The sequence below is a fragment of the Solea solea genome, chromosome 1, assembly GCF_958295425.1.
Source record: "Solea solea chromosome 1, fSolSol10.1, whole genome shotgun sequence".
Taxonomy (NCBI): Eukaryota; Metazoa; Chordata; class Actinopteri; order Pleuronectiformes; family Soleidae; genus Solea; species Solea solea.
The window spans coordinates 25,422,031-25,440,359 of NC_081134.1; the positions used below are offsets into that span (position 1 = coordinate 25,422,031).

General features: G+C 43.4%; 1 protein-coding gene and 1 long non-coding RNA gene across 6 annotated transcripts in view; one reads left to right on the forward strand and one right to left on the reverse strand.

Annotated features, from left to right (window-relative positions):
- Nucleotides 1–293: 293 nt before the first annotated feature.
- On the reverse strand, nt 294–3,587 carry LOC131463828 (uncharacterized). The gene is made up of 3 exons (XR_009241121.1): nt 3,324–3,587; nt 743–816; nt 294–426 (listed from the first exon to the last, which is right to left on the reverse strand). It is a non-coding gene; the product is annotated as an uncharacterized LOC131463828 (long non-coding RNA).
- The window catches only part of rasal2 (RAS protein activator like 2), a 37,986-nt gene continuing 22,303 nt past the window's right edge, over nt 2,647–18,329 (forward strand). For 2 of the 5 annotated variants that reach the window (XM_058634745.1, XM_058634825.1), the window contains exon 1: nt 8,249–8,835. In XM_058634745.1, coding sequence (XP_058490728.1) covers nt 8,373–8,835 — 463 coding nt within the window. In that variant the 5' untranslated portion in view covers nt 8,249–8,372. Of the gene's footprint in view, nt 3,237–8,244; nt 8,836–18,329 lie in introns of those variants that run through there. The other 3 variants (XM_058635054.1, XM_058634907.1, XM_058634993.1) reach the window with 3 other exon arrangements.

The following is an 18,329-nucleotide window of genomic DNA, read 5'->3' on the forward strand; positions in this document are numbered from 1 at the left end:
TACCATAACAGGGTGGGACTGTGGTCACTGGTTTGAAATGTACAACCCAGTGTAAAAGTGTGTCCTTCAGCAGCAGTGACGTCTCCTTGTGGCTGCGTCACTCGGTCTTGTCCTTTACACTCTGTGGAAGAAGAGGACATGCAGAGGAAGAGGCGGATCAATAAAGACCATGAATTCACTTGTAAGTATATAGAGTCAGAGGATTTCTTCTGATTGTCAGTCTCATAAAGAGTGGACACTCAGTAACTTTGTCTTACCAAAGACAAGAGCAGCAACAATCATCAACAGACCGTGTTCCATCTCTGCAACAAGCTCCCCCGCTCACAAGCCCTCTGCTGGAGGGGACAGGGCGTGAAGGAGGCGTCCAGCAGTGTCTGTCTCACTTCAGCTTCACGTCTCACTGGCACAGAAGGTCCAACATGTGTCCTGTTGAGGACAGAGTGACGGAGGCATCTTCACAGCTGAACTCTTCAGTCTTCATCAGAATCACGTGGTTACTGTGACTTCCTGTCACAGACTCCTCCTCCTCATTCTCATGTGAATCACACTGTTTTTTCCTTGTTCTGTGGTTTTATGACATACTGACACAAAGTCAGAGCTGAGAGCATGTCTGACCTCTGACTCCAGAACCAGGTCTGCGGCTCGACTTTTATTAATCGTCCCAGAATTAAAACTGTCTTCTATAAGAACCTTTTTGAGACGTTCAGGTGAAGGATCTTGTTCATATTTGAAATTGTCTCACCTCTGTCTTTGCTGTTGATCTGGACCAGGACTTCCTGGAAGAAGAGGTCTTGTGTCTCATTGGGACCTTCCTGTCTAAATAAAGGATAAATAAATAAATAATAATAAAAACTAGTCTACGATATCTATGTCACATGTTCACATCTTTATATGAGATAAAGATGTGAACATGTGACGTAGATATCGGTTTGTTTGTAAAGCACTCACTCTCCCACACCAAAGTCCATAGAGAAAATGAGTGATTTTAGCTCACAAGGACACAGGAGCTGCTGCAATCGTAGACTTAAAGTAAAGTAGATTTTATGAGTCTTTTGCTATTACTTATTAAGCCAAAAATATCCCCATGAGACACACAACGTCCTCTTTCAGACTTTGTTTGTCTTCTGTTATGTGGCTTTCATTCACTGACAGCAGTGTTTCCACTGAGATTGAACCTGTTTTATTTCCAGGTTCTAAGTGCAGGGGACGTTCACAGCACGTCATTAAAACTCCCAACATGTTCATTTATTGGTAGATTCTGGTCATTTATTTTGGATAGATTCACTAATGGCGCATTTCCACTGGCTCTACTCGCCTCGCCATGGCACGACACGACACAGCATGATTAGGTTGCATCTCCACTATAAAAAAGTACCTACTTAACGTGGGCGGAGTCATCACTGCTTTTACTTGACAGTTTCACTTCAGTCTGTAAATACATGACTGTGTCTGAGTTTTTGGGTCTCAATGAGGTTTCCTGTATAAATAAAGGTTCACAAAATAATCTGTCCATAGACACCACTAGGGGGCAGTAATACATTTATTTTATTTTTTAAAACAGAAGTGCTTCAGCTTCCACTCTGTTGTCGTAATTTCTCAGTCTGTTCAGATACATGATCTTCAATCAGACGCCATTTGTTTGTCCACTGTTGTCCCACAAGGATGCACACTGGGCCCACTGTAATTCAGTTTATACTTTATTGATTTGACAGCTGTGTGTCCTGATGTTTACATGCACGTGCTTGCTGGTGACTGTTTTATGTAGAAAATGTCCAAAAACACAATTATTCCAAACCCTTGATGGTCAATTTCACACATGTTTCTACATCTCTATGTGTCTGAAAGTGAGTGACTGAATGTTCAACACTAAGACAAATGACTCTGCTACACAATCATGTGTTTCTGTGTGAGAAAAAATGGAACTATGAATCTATAAATCTCTGTACATCCTACTAAAAACAGACAGAAGACCACTGGTGACAACTCAGCGCTCAAAGAAAACAAGGACACAGAAAAGAGGCCGTATTCCTGTAGAGAAATTGCTGCAACTAAAAATGTAATGTGAGATTGATGTGGACCCTGGTTTCAGTGCCAATGGAACCACAGGCAAGTGCACACATGCAGAAATGGGACCCAGCCCTTAATCCAGACGAGAACAAGCTGACACCCAGTTTCAGTGTGTTTTACTTTCCACAGAGAACAACGTTATTTCCTAACATAAGTCGCTTTGCTAACTAACAAGCTAATCGTGTGTGTGTGTGCGTGTATGTGTGCGTGTGTGTGTGTGTGGTATTTCACACAACAATGTAGCTACATCTCCACACCTGTAGGACAGCACTGTGTGGACAACGAGACAAACACCTTAAAACAGTCAAAGATACAGTCGTCCATGAACTACAAATGGAAAGCTCCCTGAACTATAAATGGAACACCCCGAGAACTACAAATGGAACGCTCCATGATCTACAAATGGAACGCTCCATGAACTACAAATGGAACGCTCCATGAACTACAAATGGAAGCCCAAACTGCTTACCTGTAACTGTGTAATGACTCTCTCAGATACCCACACACTATTCATTTATATCTATATGTCTTTAAATAAATATATTCATCATCAATCGACTTATTATCGTCGTGCGCCCGAGTGCGCGCTCCTGCGTGAGAACGGTGACGGGAGCGCGCCCGGTGTCCGGCTCGTGCTTGCTCTGTGGAGTGAGCGGACTGAGTGAGGAATCAGCAGCAGCCGGACACTCGCTCATCGACCACCGCCGCAGTCCGCTCACTTCCAGCGGCTCAAACGGGTCTCCACATCGGCCCTGGAGTGGACGTGTCAGGGGCAGGGAGCAGACGGACTCCCCCCTCTTTCGACGCCGGTTTGTCGGAAGTTTAAAGTCCGCTAAGCTAACCCGGGAGAGCGGGACAATGAGGAGAAGTCAGCCGGGCTGCCGGACTGCTGCTAACGGCTAAACTCTGCCATGACGGATTAAACTGCCACTTTCACCGCTTTTTAAACACTTTAACTCCTTACTCTCGACCCCCCCGACTCTCCTGGAGAGCTCCTTCCAAACACAACAACTTTGTTTTATTCAAACCGTCCCGTCGGGACATGGAGACGGACTCCGTGTCAGGCGACGTGGAGTCACTGCACGGCGGACTGAGCCTCCTGGACCCGCTGGTGGAGCGGATCCTCGGGGACTCCGTGTCCCAGCAGCAGGGCTGGCTCCGGGTCTACGGTAAGAACACACACACACACACACACACACGCACAGAAACACGGGACAAAATCAGCACCGAGCAGGCACACTTTTTACTTAAGGTACCCGGAAACTAGAGGGAGAGTCCGGGGAGCCAGGTAGAGAGCCGCGGGCCGAGACTGAGGTCATGGCGGACACCGGGTGACTGGAAACCGGCGCTGCTGCTGGAGCTCAGGGTGACGCTCTCCTCCTCCTCCTCCTTCTCAGTCAGAGCCTCCAGTTTCAGCACAGGTTCCCTTCACACTGAGGTCACAGGTCACCACCCCCAGCTGCGTTTGGTCCTATTCACTAAAGATAGATCCACTCTAGTCTGTGGACTGTCACCACGATGAACAAATACACATAAAGTCTTAAAGTTTATTACATTTACTGTACTTAAATATCAAAAGAAATGTTATGATATAAAATGTACTTAAGTCTTAGAAGTAAAAGTGTTAAAAAAATTGAGTTATTGAGTCTGTCAACTGGAGGTTGAGGGTTCAATTCCTGGAGCAAAGACACTTAAAGGGGACATATTATACACTATTTCCCCCATTAAAATAGTTCCCTGGTGTCCTAATGAACATGTCAGTGACATGCTTTGGTCAAAATACCATAAGGATGAAGCACCATAGCGGTTCAATAACCCTGCTAAACCCCCCCTTTCAGAACGCTCGGTTTTCGCGCATGGTCCCTTTATATGCAAATGAGACACAGGCAAACACACACCCACTTCTTCCAGGGTGTTTCTGATTTGTCCTCTTTACAGCGCTCACTCGCTCAGATCCTGTTCCCTCGGCTCCATTCGTCTCCCACTCCCTCCACTAGTTCTCTGACAATATCAACATGGCAGTGTGCGCAGAAAACAGCGAGAGTGCCGTCACAGGAAGAGACGTCCTACATAAAGATCGAGCCGAACACTGCCCAACTGTAAATCAGTTAAAAACACTTAGGGACAGCACCGCTGATTGCCAGCGGCACGCGGCGAGCTGAATAAACTGCCGCTGTATGTGACTGTATCAGACCGGTGACTGCTCTGGAGACCTCGCCACCACTGATCGCCGCCGATCAGCGGTGCTGTCCTGACTCACTGTCCCTGCATAAACTGCTGCTGTATGTGACTGTATCAGACTGAGTCTGTGCTCCGGTCATGGAGGACGTACTTAACAAATATTTTTAATTAGGACGTGTCAGAATGGTCAGTTATGAGCTCTATGTGACCTTTTCTTAACAATTTGTGTGTTTGTACGTCGGTGAAATACGTTCGCTGACTAAATACGGCGACCGCTGGCCGCAGTCGGATGTGAAGTGGTACGAACACACGTTTGCTGACTTTATCCGGCACATTAGCTTCATATATAAAATCCTCTGAGGCTGGAAGTTTGTGTAAAACACTGTGCTCCACTGTGCAGCCACCAACAGCACACTTGTCCCTCCGTTTTGACATAATACCGCTCTTCCTCCCTCGCCTGCACTCTGGCATTTTATAGGGACAAGGTGGAGCTCTCGAAGTAAACTTACTGGTGGGGCGGTAACATTCGCGGTGAAATGCGCATGCTGCCGTCATAAGCGGAGGGAATTCAACATCGAGTGTTTTATCGCCTATTCTTACACTAAGGGGGACCACGAAAACATGACTGAGTATTCTTTTTCCACACTTTGGTGACTGGTAGGGTAAATATAGACCATAATACCAACTCTTCTTATTATTATTTTATTTGGTAGTAACGAGTAACAAAGAGAGTTAGAGGAAAACAAATGTAATAAAAATCTACGTCACATGGTCACGTGTATGTCTCACAGTTAAACCACTCACTCTCCCACACCAAAGTACAGTGATTTTAACATCACACACACAGTTGTTGATCCACTGCTGCCTCCATCACTAAGTTCAAATGTCTGATTTAATTAAATCCAATTGATTAAGTAAAACTCAGCATTTGAAATCCTTCATTCAGATTTTATTTAGTGACACAAAGTGACCACACGAGGCAGCAGAGGACCAGCAGCTAAAATCACTGGTTTTCTCTCTGGACTTTGGTGTGGGAGAGTGGGTGCTTTACGTAAGTCTGTCTCACAGTGAGATAAAGACGTCAACGTGTTCTTAAGATATCGTAGACTTAAACTGATGCAGGTTTTATTCATGTGTGTTAAAGTTTGTCCTTGTGTCTCTGCTGGCAGCCATGTTTTCACTGAGACTGAGCCTCTGTGTCTTGTTCTCAGCAGCAGGGGGCGCTCTCAGCACAGGCAGCACTCATACAGCCACACTAAGAAAAATAAATATCCCTTTAACTGTCACTTTATTAAAACTGCTGTACTGTTTGTTCCCTGAACACAGTGCTGGTATCTGTGGTAACACACACACACACACACACACACACAGTTGGCAGATTCAGTTGGACTTGCTGCCATCCACAACACACACACACACACACACTCTCAACAATGACTGCTGCTGCCGTGCTGCCTTCAGGGCCACCTCACTGAGTAAAAATAAACCCGAGTTGTGCAGGAAGTTCACTTCCATTCACTGGTGTCGACTCAGGGAGGAGGAGCCAAGCTCGGTGGGGGTGGGGGGTGGGCTGAGGATGATGCTGCGTTTACCAGCAGACGGAGGGTGACATCATCAGTACGACACCAGACCAAATATGAGGCATTCACACAGCGTGACATGATCACATGATCAGAGGTTCTGTTACATGACTCAGCAGAATAACAGGATTGTGATTAAATGTCACATTCTCTGACTGAAGTGTTCGTCGCACAATGCTTGAATGTTTCCTGTCTTTATAATTTGATGCTGTTAAGATGGTATATTATTTTGAAAACCTGTCAGCAGGTTTTAGGTTGTTAAACAAAACCCTCAGTTTATCAATGAAACTGTCAAATTATCGATTTGACGATCCCTGCACTGTTTGATCATATCCAAGTTATTGATGTGGTCTGGTTGAAGTGTGTCTCACAGTGAGATAAAGACTGAACTGACCCAGACTGAAGTTTAGATGAGGATGATGAAACCAGTGACTCAGAGCAGCTGCTCTGTTTCAGCCTGTTAAATCTGACTGCTCACACACCACCAGAGCAGTCATCAGTCAGAGGAACACGTGGCGTCTAATCTCATCTCAGATTATGGATTAAACGCTCTGTTTTCAGACAAAAATGAACTTCAACTCAGTGCAGCAGATCAGTTCTAACACTTCAACTTTATGACCTTCAGTATACTCACAGATCTGAAAAATAATCCCATTATTCCGTCTACACACACACACACACACACACAGAGTAGGACAATGAGTCTGATCAGAGGAGGAAGTGGAAAGTTCCCTGTGTGTATGTGTGTGTATGCGTGGACACAGGATTTCCTCTCTGAAACAAACAGCAGTGAAACGTCTCAGGTCAGAAATAAACTGCTGTCTATTTCAGGAGCGAGTGGAAAAATCCCACAATGACTTGAACGTCTCATCAGTCCACTGAGCGGCATCTCTTTGTCGTTGTGGTGTAATCAGATTACCTAATCTGCTGTGTGCGACAAGCTCTTTAATCATTGTCGTTTTAGGACCTGAAACTGTAGAGTGAGAAAATCTCAAAACGCTGACCTCGCGTTTCTGTGGAGACAGAGAATACGCTACTTTAGGGAAACGATGATGTCATAGCCCCACCCCCTAACCCTTAACCCCGCGTGACGGGATGTAACAGCAACATTCACGCTGCCGGATTCCTCAGCTCGAAGGCTTCATGCTGTTTCACAGCGTTACAGCGCCACTTATAGGCTTGATGTATGTACTACAGTCTCTGCAGTAATCTGAGTTTACTTGCATACATAATCTGTTTTCATCCAGCAAGGTAATCTTAATAAAAACTCCAAAATAATCTGATAATTTTACACTCACTAAAGTAATCTCAACACTTTACCTGGAATAATCTGATGCCCACTGAAATAGTCTGATTACATCAACTCAGATGATGGCAGTCTCAGTTTTTTGTGTCTGTGTGGGCGTGGCCTTATAATGACAATATACGTAATCAGATTATTTCAGTATATGCAATCCAGTTAAATTCAGTATACGTCATCAGAGTTTTCAGTAGGCATAATCAGATTATTCTAGGTAACGTATTCAGATTACTTCAGTGGGTGCAATTGGGCTATTTTGTTAACTTTATCAGATTAACTCAGTGGTTTTAATCAGATTATGTGAGTGTTATTTAATACAATTAATTCAGTGGATACAATCAGATTGGTTTTATGGTTTTAATACAATTATGTGACTATGTAATCCAGTTATTTCAGTGCACACAATCAGATTATTTCAGTGAATGTGTTCAGATTATTTTAGTGCATACAATCAGATTATTTCAGTCAATGCATTCAGATTACATTGCCGGATGAAATTAGATTACTGCAGTTGGTATGATCAGATTATTTTGGTGTGTTAAATTAAGTGAGTGTGTCTGTCCAGATTACTTTGTCATCTGTAATCAGATTACTTATTTTTAGCTCGATGCTACCTCCACAGGATGTGGGAAGACAAGTGACAAGTGACGATCTGGAGGTTTGAGTCTCTTAAACGTCACAGAGACGCCCTCCTCTCGTCTGTCCTATATATATATATATATATATATATATATACACACAGTATGTGTGTGTGTATATATACATATTATTACATAACGGTTTTAGGTGAAAAACCTGACTCTTAAAGCAGATCATTATAACTGACTAAATACAGACCTCTTCAAAGATAAAGAAAAACAAACAAAAAACAAGCACTAGGACTGTGTGTTGGACGAGTGACTCAGGTGAAGGATCAGCAATGTTCTCCTGTCACTCGTACACACAAACAGGAGGAAGCTGTGTGTGTGTGTGTGTGTGTGTGTGTGTGTGTGTGATCTCAGACAGGAAACCACAGTCTGTTTCGCTGGCACCTGATTGGCCGAGATCATCACAAACTTGGTTTTCATCTGACACTCGACTTCCTCCCAGGAAGAAAGTCACCAGCGTGTTGACAGAGTGACGGACGTTCATCTCACCGCTGTCGGTTGTTATGTCCGCGTTGTGGCACAGCTGTCGTGTAACCAGCTGTTTGTACTCCGTCTGCTCGTCGCCCGCTAACTGGAGACGCCTGTGTGGGACGGAACATGAGTGGGTTTGGCGCCCACTGCCCGGCCTCGTACAGCTGGCACCATTACAGGGAGCCTCGGCGGAGGCCCCACCCCCAGCCGCCTCCTGAGCAGCTGTTGGACAGATGTGAGTGGGGAACATCTGCCCAGGTGGACCCAATCACTGCGTCCACTCCTGAGGGCAAAGGTCACAAGTCTGAGCGTCTTCGCCAGCAGCTGCTCCACCTCCCGAGGTCCAGCCCTGAACCAAATATCAAGAGCGGATATCAAACACACGCAGGATCAACGAGGCCTTCCTCTCTGTGCAGGATCCTCCCCTACATCAGGTCCATGTCTGAGCCTGGGTCAGGGTCAGCCGATGGTCCGCTCAGGAAGACAGGGTCACATGCTAACCGACAAACTCTTTCCATCAGCAGCTTCGTCCGCTTGTTCTCTCGGAGAATCGTCCGGGAGGAAAGTCAAACACACGTTCACAAGCCTGGTAGGAGAGATTCACTGAAGTCATGCTCCCACACCAAAATCCGTCGACAAAATCAGGTGTTTTCAGTATGTTGTGTGGACCGGTCTGTGGTGGTTTTCTATGTTTGTCAGTGCTGCGTTCACTGACCTCTGTGTTATTTATTCCATTCACTGACCTGTGTGTGTGTGTCAGTGTTGTGTTAACTGACCTGTGTTTGTCAGTGTTGGGTTCACTGACCTCTGTGTGTGTCAGTGTTGTGTTCACTAATGTCTGTGTGTGTCAGTGTTGTGTTCACTGACCTCTGTGTTTGTCAGCGTTGTGTTCACTGACCTCCGCGTTTGTCAGTGTTGCGTTCACTGACCTGTGTGTGTGTCAGCGTTATGTTCACTGACCTGTGTTTGTCAGTGTTATGTTCACTGATCTCTGTGTTTGTCAGTATTGCGTTCATGACCTCTGTGTTTGTCAGTGTTGCGTTCACTGACCTCTGTGTTTGTCAGTGTTGCGTTCACTGACCTGTGTGTGTCAGTGTTATGTTCACTGACCTCTGTGTTTGTCAGTGTTGCGTTCACTGACCTCCGTGTTTGTCGGTGTTGCGTTCACTGACCTCTGTGTTTGTCGGTGTTGCGCTCACTGACCTCTGTGTTTGTCGGTGTTGCGTTCACTGACCTCTGTGTTGTTCAGTGTTGCGTTCACTGACTCTTGACACTAATATTCAGTGGAGTCTGTAGCAGTGAGTGTTTACCTGACACTAATCTTTCTACACTGCCCTGCAAACAGAGAGGCAGTATAAGAGTTTCCAGCTGCCCCAGAGCATGCTGGGTAGTAAAAACCACAGTGCTCTCACCTCCAACCACACACACACACACACGAACACACAGGGCTGATTCACCGCTGTGTTCACACACACTTGAGTTTCCATGTGAAAATGAACAGCTGCTGCTAATTGGTGGCTAATTATCGTGTGTGTGTTTTGTATGTACATTGTCCTTACACAATAAAAGCCCTTTGCTGCACGTCTGTGCCCATCAGCCTTTCAGAGTGGTGGGAAAGTGGAACCTCCACTGTGATGTCCAGTGACATAGAAAATTAAAAATATTTCACAGTTAATTTTGTAATAGATAATTAATCGATTCATCATTGTGTCCCTACTATAGAGGGATTGACACTCCTGGGATTTAATCCAGATTTTAAACTTCAGGATTAAACCCAGCACATTACACCATAATCTCACTCTACTTCTGAGGACTGTCACATATCCAGTGTCCTTTTAGGACAGATTTGTCTGCTTGTTTCACTCGCAGCAGATTTTCTGAACCTTCAGTGTTTTAGTGTGGACAGAAACTAAGACCTTTATTTTGAAAATTGCGAGATTGTGTTTTGGTGTGGATGGACAGAACCTGAGAGCTTTATTTTGAAAAGTGTGAGAGTGTTTTTTTGTGTGGATGGACAAAAACTGAGACCTTTATTTTGAAAAGTGTGAGATTGTGTTTTAGCGTGGATGGACAGAAACTGAGACCTTTATTTTGAAAAGTATGAAATTGTGTTTTAGTCTGAATGTACAGCAACTCAGACTTTTATTTTGAAACCTGCAGGGTTCTGTTTTAGTGTGGACGGACAGACACTGAGACTTTTCTTTTGAAACCTGCAGCTTTGTGTTTTAGTGTGTACGGGCAGACACTGAGACTTTTATTTTGAAACCTGCAGGGTTCTGTTTCAATGTGGACGGACAGACACTGAGACTTTTATTTTGAAACCTGCAGGGTTGTGTTTTAGTGTGGACGGACAGACACTGAGACTTTTATTTTGACTTCCTCTCACGTCAACAAAACAAATCCCTGACTCTGACTTTAATCATCACTGTTACCAAACAACCACCAGCTTCCTGTTTACACCTGAATGATCATGTGACCTGTGTTTTTAGGTGTGGGTTTTTTTGTCAAAGAACTTCAATATGGTGACGTTTTCGTATGTAAATGTTGACCTGTGTGTGTGTGTTCTCAGTGACACACCCTCTCTGTTTTTACTGTGGTTTCACAGTATGGGACCATTCAACCTTTCAGTTGAATGGTCCCATCTTGATAAAGCAGTGATGTGATGTCACCACACTGTAATTGGAGGAGGAGACCTGTTGTATTTACTGGTTGCTATGGAGACCAGACCTGCCTGCTGGCAAAGGGGAATGCACAGGTCTACAGACAAAGCCACCTCTGTGTGTGTGTGTGTGTGTGTGTGTGTGTGTGTGTGTGTGTGTGTGTGTGTGTGTGTGTGTGTGTGTGTGTGTGTGTTAATCCCTGTGAGAACCTGTCAGAGGTTTTTTTTGCTGCTGCTCTACTGCTGCCTCGTGTGGTCACTTTGTGTCACTGATATTAATTCAAACGTGGGTTTTCAAATGCCGAAGTCGCAAAATCAGACATTTGAACTTAGTGATGGAGGCAGCAGTGGATCAACAACTCCTGTGTGTGGGATGTTAAAATCACTGATTTTCTCTATGGACTTTGGTGTGGGAGAGTGAGTGGTTTACAAACTAAGTCTACGATATCTACATAACGTGTTCAAGTCTTTATCTTCCCGTGTTGAATAAAAATGACATTAAAAAGTCAAATACTACAGCTTTAATAAATGTTACAGGAACTTATTCATGGATTAGTTGTGATAATTGATTAATTAGCTGACGTGAATGGTTACAAGAATCTGATTGCTCGTGTGTGTGTGTGTGTGTGTTTGTGTAAACCTGACTCCCACCAAAACTCCATTGGGAATGTCTGTGAGGCAGGAGTGTCCACCACCTGTCACACACACACACTCAGTGACCCAACCAGGAAACAGAAGTTTGTAAACCACTCACTCTCCCACACCAAAGTCCATAGAGAAAATCAGTGATTTTAACATCCCACACACAGGAGTTTTTGATCCACTGCTACCTCCATCACTACGCTTTTTAAATCCTTCGTTCAGATTTACTTCAGTAACACAAAGTGACCACACGAGGCAGCAGAGGACCAGCAGCTCCTGTGTCCCGGCGCGTGTGTATCACACAGATGCAGCACCATCAGGCTCAGTGAAAGCACCGTCTGTTTACTTGTCCTCCGCTGACGAGACGCCACCACACACAAACACACACAGCTTTTGTTTAACACTTAACACTGATTTACTGTCTGACACACACACACAGACTGCTCTCTGTGTGAGGGAACTCTTTTACTCTGAAGGAAAGTCTTGTCTTCATTTGTAACCTGCAGAACTTTGGACTTTTATTTTTTGAAACACGTTCATGTTCATTTTCTGAAATACGTTCATGTTCATGTTCTGAAACACGTTCATGTTCTGAAATATGTTCATGTTCTGAAACACGTTCATGTTCTGAAACACGTTCATGTTCTGAAACATGTTCATGTTTTGAACATGTTCATGTTCTGAAACATGTTCATGTTCTGAAACAAAAGAGGCTTCAGAAACATTTGCACCTTTTATATTCCAAGACACCACTTTAAGCATTTCTGCCATAATATTTTGTTACTTTTTATTTTTTACCTTTAGTCGTCTGGTCTCAAAGTGCTTGTGCCACCATGAACTAAAGCCCGAGGTAAATGCTACCCGTGCTGTAAATGTACATGAAACAAAACCAAAAAAAACATTGCAGAACAAGATGGTTCTCCATCACCTTAACTCCTAAGCAGAACAACATGGTTCGCCCTAAACAGAACAAGATGGTTCTCCATCACCTTAACTCCTGAACAGAACAAGATGGTTCTCCATCACCATAACAACATAGTTCTCCATCACCTTAACTCCTAAACAGAACAACATGGTTCCCCCTAAACAGAACAAGATGTTTCTCCATTACCTTAACTCCTAAACAGAACAACATGGTTCTCCATCAACTTAACTCCTAAACAGAACAACATGGTTCCCCCTAAACAGAACAAGATGTTTCTCCATTACCTTAACTCCTAAACAGATCAAGATGGTTCTCCATCACCTTAACTCCTAAACAGAACAACATGGTTCTCATCACCTTAAAAGAGACATATTATACCCTATTTCCCCAAGTTAAAATAGTTCCCTGGTGTCCTAATGAACATGTCTGTGACTTGCTTTGGTCAAAATACCATAAGGATGAAGCACCACAGCAGTTCAATAACCCTGCCAAAACCGCCCCTTTCAGAACGCTCGGTTTTGTGCATGGTCCCTTTATATGCAAATGAGACACAGGCAAACACACACCCACTTCTTCCAGGGGGTTTCTGATTTGTCCTTTTTACTGCGCTCACTCACTCAGCTCCTGTTCCCTCCGCTCCATTCCTCTCCCCCTCCCTCCACTAGTTTTCTGACAATATCAACATGGCAGCGTGTGCGGAAAACAGCGAGAGTGCCGTCACAGGAAGAGACGTCCGACACAAGGATCAAGCCGAACACTGCCGAACTGTAAATCAGTTAAAAACACTTAGGGACTGATCGCCACCACTGATCGCCACCTCATTCAGAGCTGCATAAACTGCCGCTGTATGTGACTGTATCAGACTGAGTCTGTGCTCCGGAGACCTCCGACACAAGGATCAAGCCCAACTGTAAATCAGTTAAAAAGACTTAGGGACAGCTGCATAAACTGCCGCTGTATGTGACTGTATAAGACTGAGTCTGTGCTCCAGTTATGGAGGACGTACTGAACAAATATTTTTAATTAGGACGTGTCAGAATGGTCAGTTATGAGCTCTATGTGACCTTTTCGTAAAAATGTGTGTGTTTGTATGTCGGTGATATACGGTCGCTGACTAAATACGGCGACCGCTGGCCGCAGTCTGATGGAAGTGGTGCGAACACACGAACACACGTTAACTTACTTTATCCGGCACATTAGCTTCATATATAAAATCCTCTGAGGCTGGAAGTTTGTGTAAAAACACTGTGCTCCACTGTGCAGCCACAAACAGCACACTTGTCCCTCCACGTTGACATAATACCGCTCTTCCTCCCTCGCCTGCACTCTCGCATTTTATAGGGACAAGGTGGAGCTAAGGTGAGCTAAGGTGGAGCTCTCGAAGTAAACTTACTGGTGGGGCGGTAACATTCGCGGTGAAATGCGCATGCTGCCGTCATAAGCGCAGGGAATTCAACATCGCATGTTTTATCGCCAATACTTACACTAAGGGGGACCACGAAAACATGACTGAGTATTCTTTTTCCACACTTTGGCGACTGGTAGGGCTCAAGAGTCCCAAATATAAGTATTGAAATGGTTAAAAAGTTGATTTTGCATAATATGTCCCCTTTAACTCCTAAACAAAACAACATGGTTCAACATCACCTTAACTCCTAAACGGAACAAGAAAGTTCTCCATCACCTTAACTCCTAAACAGAACAAGATAGTTCTCCATCACCATAACTCCTAAACAGAACAACATGGTTCTCCATCACCTTAACTCCTAAACAAAACAACATGGTTCTCCATCACCTTAACTCCTAAACAGAACAAGATAGTTCTCCATCACCATAACTCCTAAACAGAACAACATGGTTCTCCATCACCTTAACTCCTAAACAAAACAACATGGTTCTCCATCACCTTAACTCCTAAACAAAACAACATGGTTCTCCATCACCTTAACTCCTAAACAAAACAACATGGTTCTCCATCACCTTAACTCCTTAACAAAACAACATGGTTCTCCATCACCTTACTATAACTCCTAAACAGAACAAGATGGTTCTCATTACCTTAACTCCTAAACAGAACAAGATGGTTCTCCATCACCTTAACTCCTAAACGGAACAAGACAGTTCTCCGTCACCTTAACTCCTAAACAGAACAACATAGTTCTCCATCACCTTAACTCCTAAACAGAACAAGATGGTTCCCATCACCTTAACTCCTGAACAGAACAAGATAGTTCTCCATCACCTTAACTCCTAAACAGAAAAACATGGTTCTTCTCACCTTAACTCCTAAACAGAACAACATGGTTCTCTTCACCTTAACTCCTGAACAGAACAAGATGGTTCTCATCACCGTAACTCCTAAACAGAACAAGATGGTTCTCCATCACCTTAACTCCTGAACAGAACAACATAGTTCCCCATCACCTTAACTCCTGAAGAACAACATGGTTCTCCATCACCTTAACTCCTAAACAGAACATGGTTCTCAGTCACCTGAACTCCTAAACAGAACAACATGGTTCTCCATCACCTTAACTCCTAAACAGAACATGGTTCTCCATAACCTTAACTCCTAAACAGAACAACATGGTTCTCCATCACCTTTACTCCTAAACAAAACAACATGGTTCTCCATCACCTTAACTCCTAAACAAAACAACATGGTTCTCCATCACCTTAACTCCGAAACAGAACAAGATGGTGCATCTGTGGAACTCCGTGTCCCTGGCCAACCCCCCCCCCCCCCCCCCCTCTCCCCTGGCAGTCTTTCACCATCATTTCTTCAAGTGTCGATAGTCTAGGAATGGACAAGGACTGTTTTTGTTGAGTTCTAATAAAATCTCTCAATTGTAAATATCTAAAGAACTGGCTACGAGCTATGTTGTGTTTGGCAACAATTTCATCAAAAGACATCAGATGTTTATCATCAGGACAATAGAGATCTCCTATTTTTCCTAATCCCTGTTCAGCCCAAGTTTTAAATCCCCCCTCACCTCCTCCTGGGGGGAAGAGATCATTTCCCCATACTGGACTAAATAGTGAGAGTGAGTTTGGGATATTTCTTAACTTGTTGCCACACACTAATCATGTTTTTAGTCATAGGATTCTTAGTATTCTTTTTTAATTTCTTAAAGTTGGCTGAGTACAAATAAGGGGGCAAAGGCAGCTTCAGTGTATAACCTTCCATTTCCCTCCACAGTGGCATATTCTCCTCCAACATCAGTGTTCTCAGTTGCGCTGCCCAGTATTACCATAGTGGATTCAGGCATTTAAGCCCTCCTCTATCATACGGCAAGTACGACAATGATAGGCGCAGACTGGGGCGTCTTTTGTTCCAAAGAAACTTGATGAAAAGTGTCTTCAGTTGGGAAAATAAGTTGTTTGGTGGTGGCAGAGGTAAATTTTGGAACAAATATAACAGTTTAGGAAGTACATTCATTTTCAGAGTGTTTATCCTCCCCATTAATGATATTGGTAAAGCAATTCATCAATCTAAAGAATTTGAGACATCTTGCATAACTGGTCTATAGTTAGTTTCTATGATATTATTAAGCAATGGAACAATTTGAATGCCTAAGTAAGTGAAGTAATTGACTACCCTAAATTGTGCATCTACATTTGGTGGATTTTCCCTATCTACTTGATTTAATAGCATAATAGATGTTTACACTTATTAATCTTATAACCTGAAATTTTACCAAATACCCCAATCAAATCTAACAGGGCTGGGATGGATTTATTGGTATTTTTGAGAAAAAAGTATTATGTCATCTGCATATAAGGCTAAACGGTGCTCAGTCTGTCCTATGGTTATCCCAGAAATGTTATCATGTGACCTCACTGCAATTGCCAAATGTTCGATTGCCAAAATGAACAGGAATGGAGACAGAGGGTCCCCTTGTCTACACCCTCAGTTTATTTTTTATAGTTTTTGAGATATTGATGTTAGTCAAAATTTGTGCATACGGTTCCTTATAAAGTAATTTTATCCAATTACAAACATTCTCTCCCAAACCAAACCGTGCCAGAATCTCAAACAGATAGGACCATTCCACTCTATCAAACGCTTTTTCTGCATCGAGTGACAGCAAAGCAGTGTCTAGCGCCCCCTTTTGGTGATGAAGAATGTTCAAAATCCTTCTGACATTATGGAAGCCCTGCCACAGATGAACCCGTTCTGATCCCCCCAATTATCTTAGGTATTATTTCTTCGATTCTTTTTGCCAAAATCTTACAAAGTATTTTCAAATCAGCATTTAGCAGACTAATGGGTCTCAAATTTTCACATTTATTATTTGGTTTACCTGCCTTTGGGAGCAGAGTAATTAATGCTCCTCTTAGAGACCATGTCAAGGTGCCTTTTTGGAAGAACTCTGTAAACATTTCTAAAATTGGAGTCAGCAATTTACCTTTACATTTTTTATAGATTTCAATTGGGAGGCCATCAGGTCCGGGAGTTTTTCCTGCTTTAATACTTTTTAATACTGCTTTAATCAACTGCTTTCAACAATTGCTGCAGACAATTCCTCTGCTGTAATATCGTTCTCCAAATTTAACCTGGTTTTCTGTTACATTGGGTGTGTTTATACTATCTAAAAATACTTTTAGTTCCGAATTGTCTTTAATTCATTCTTGTATTAGTTTCAAAATACAGACCAATTTGTTCATCCAGAAAAGAGGCAACGTCTTGGTAAAACCTCACTGTTTGGTTCTTGTATCTCACTTCTCTTTTTGCCTTGGCTGTTCTCGACACCAAATCTTTCTCTCTGAAGTTTAAAAACTTCATTGTCAGCGTTCGGGGGGAAGGGTTGTTGTGTGCTCTTGGCCCGATTCTGTGCGCCCTCTCCACTGTAGTTTTGTGCACCCTGGTGGCAGCTCAAGTGCATCCGGGAGCCAGCTCTCCAAAAAGGCAAACGCGTCCTCACCCTCTGCTCCCTCCGGTAAATTGACAAGCCTCAAATTGGAGCGCCTCGATCTTGTCTCCAGGTCCAATAGCTTTACTTCCAAGTCCTTATTTTTATTTTCTAGGACCCATACCTTTGTTTGGAGCGAGTTGACGTTGTCTTCAGCTGTTGAAATCCTTGTTTCAGCCTCTGTGACACGCTCTGTGCAGTCAGTGATGTCTTTCCTGACACTTTCAATAGCTGTCAATACGCGGTCAAACCTGGTAGAAAACTCTGTCTTCATGTCGCTAACAGGAGGCAGAATGGCAGCCGACATAGGACCGGGCTCTCCGTATCCTTGCTTTTATCCGGTGATTCATCCTCCGGAGTTGAACTAGCGTCAGTGTCCATGACTTCCATGTTAGCAGAAGATTTCTTGCTAGCACTCGGCCTTGTGAATTCCGACAATTTGCCTTGCAAAGTTTTATTTTGCCCTTGACTGACTTTTTTTGTGACAACGGCATTACCTTAGCCTTGTCTAACGAAATGGAGGTATTTCACCGGCTCAAGAACAATATATATGAAGGATTTAGTCCACAGTGTAGCGGAGCAGGTTAACACACGTCCAGTCAGCTTGCCGCCATTCCGGAAGTCCAGTTAGACTTCTTAAACCGTGCTGTGTTAGAGTTTTCTGGACTGTCTAAATTCTAACCTGTAGTCTCAGTCCCTCCCGTACATATTTTCTGTACTTTAATATTATTATTTAGAATATTAAAGTCATTATTTTAAGGGGGTTAAGGCGGACAGCTTTACAGAACTGTCCCCCACGCAGCCGTCTTGGATAGTCGCTCCACTGGAAGTCTTTTGGTTTCATTTTTTAAAACAACACTCAAACAATGAAATGACGATCAATTCATAATTAATTCATGATTCATAATAAATATTATATATATTATATATACTATATATTATAT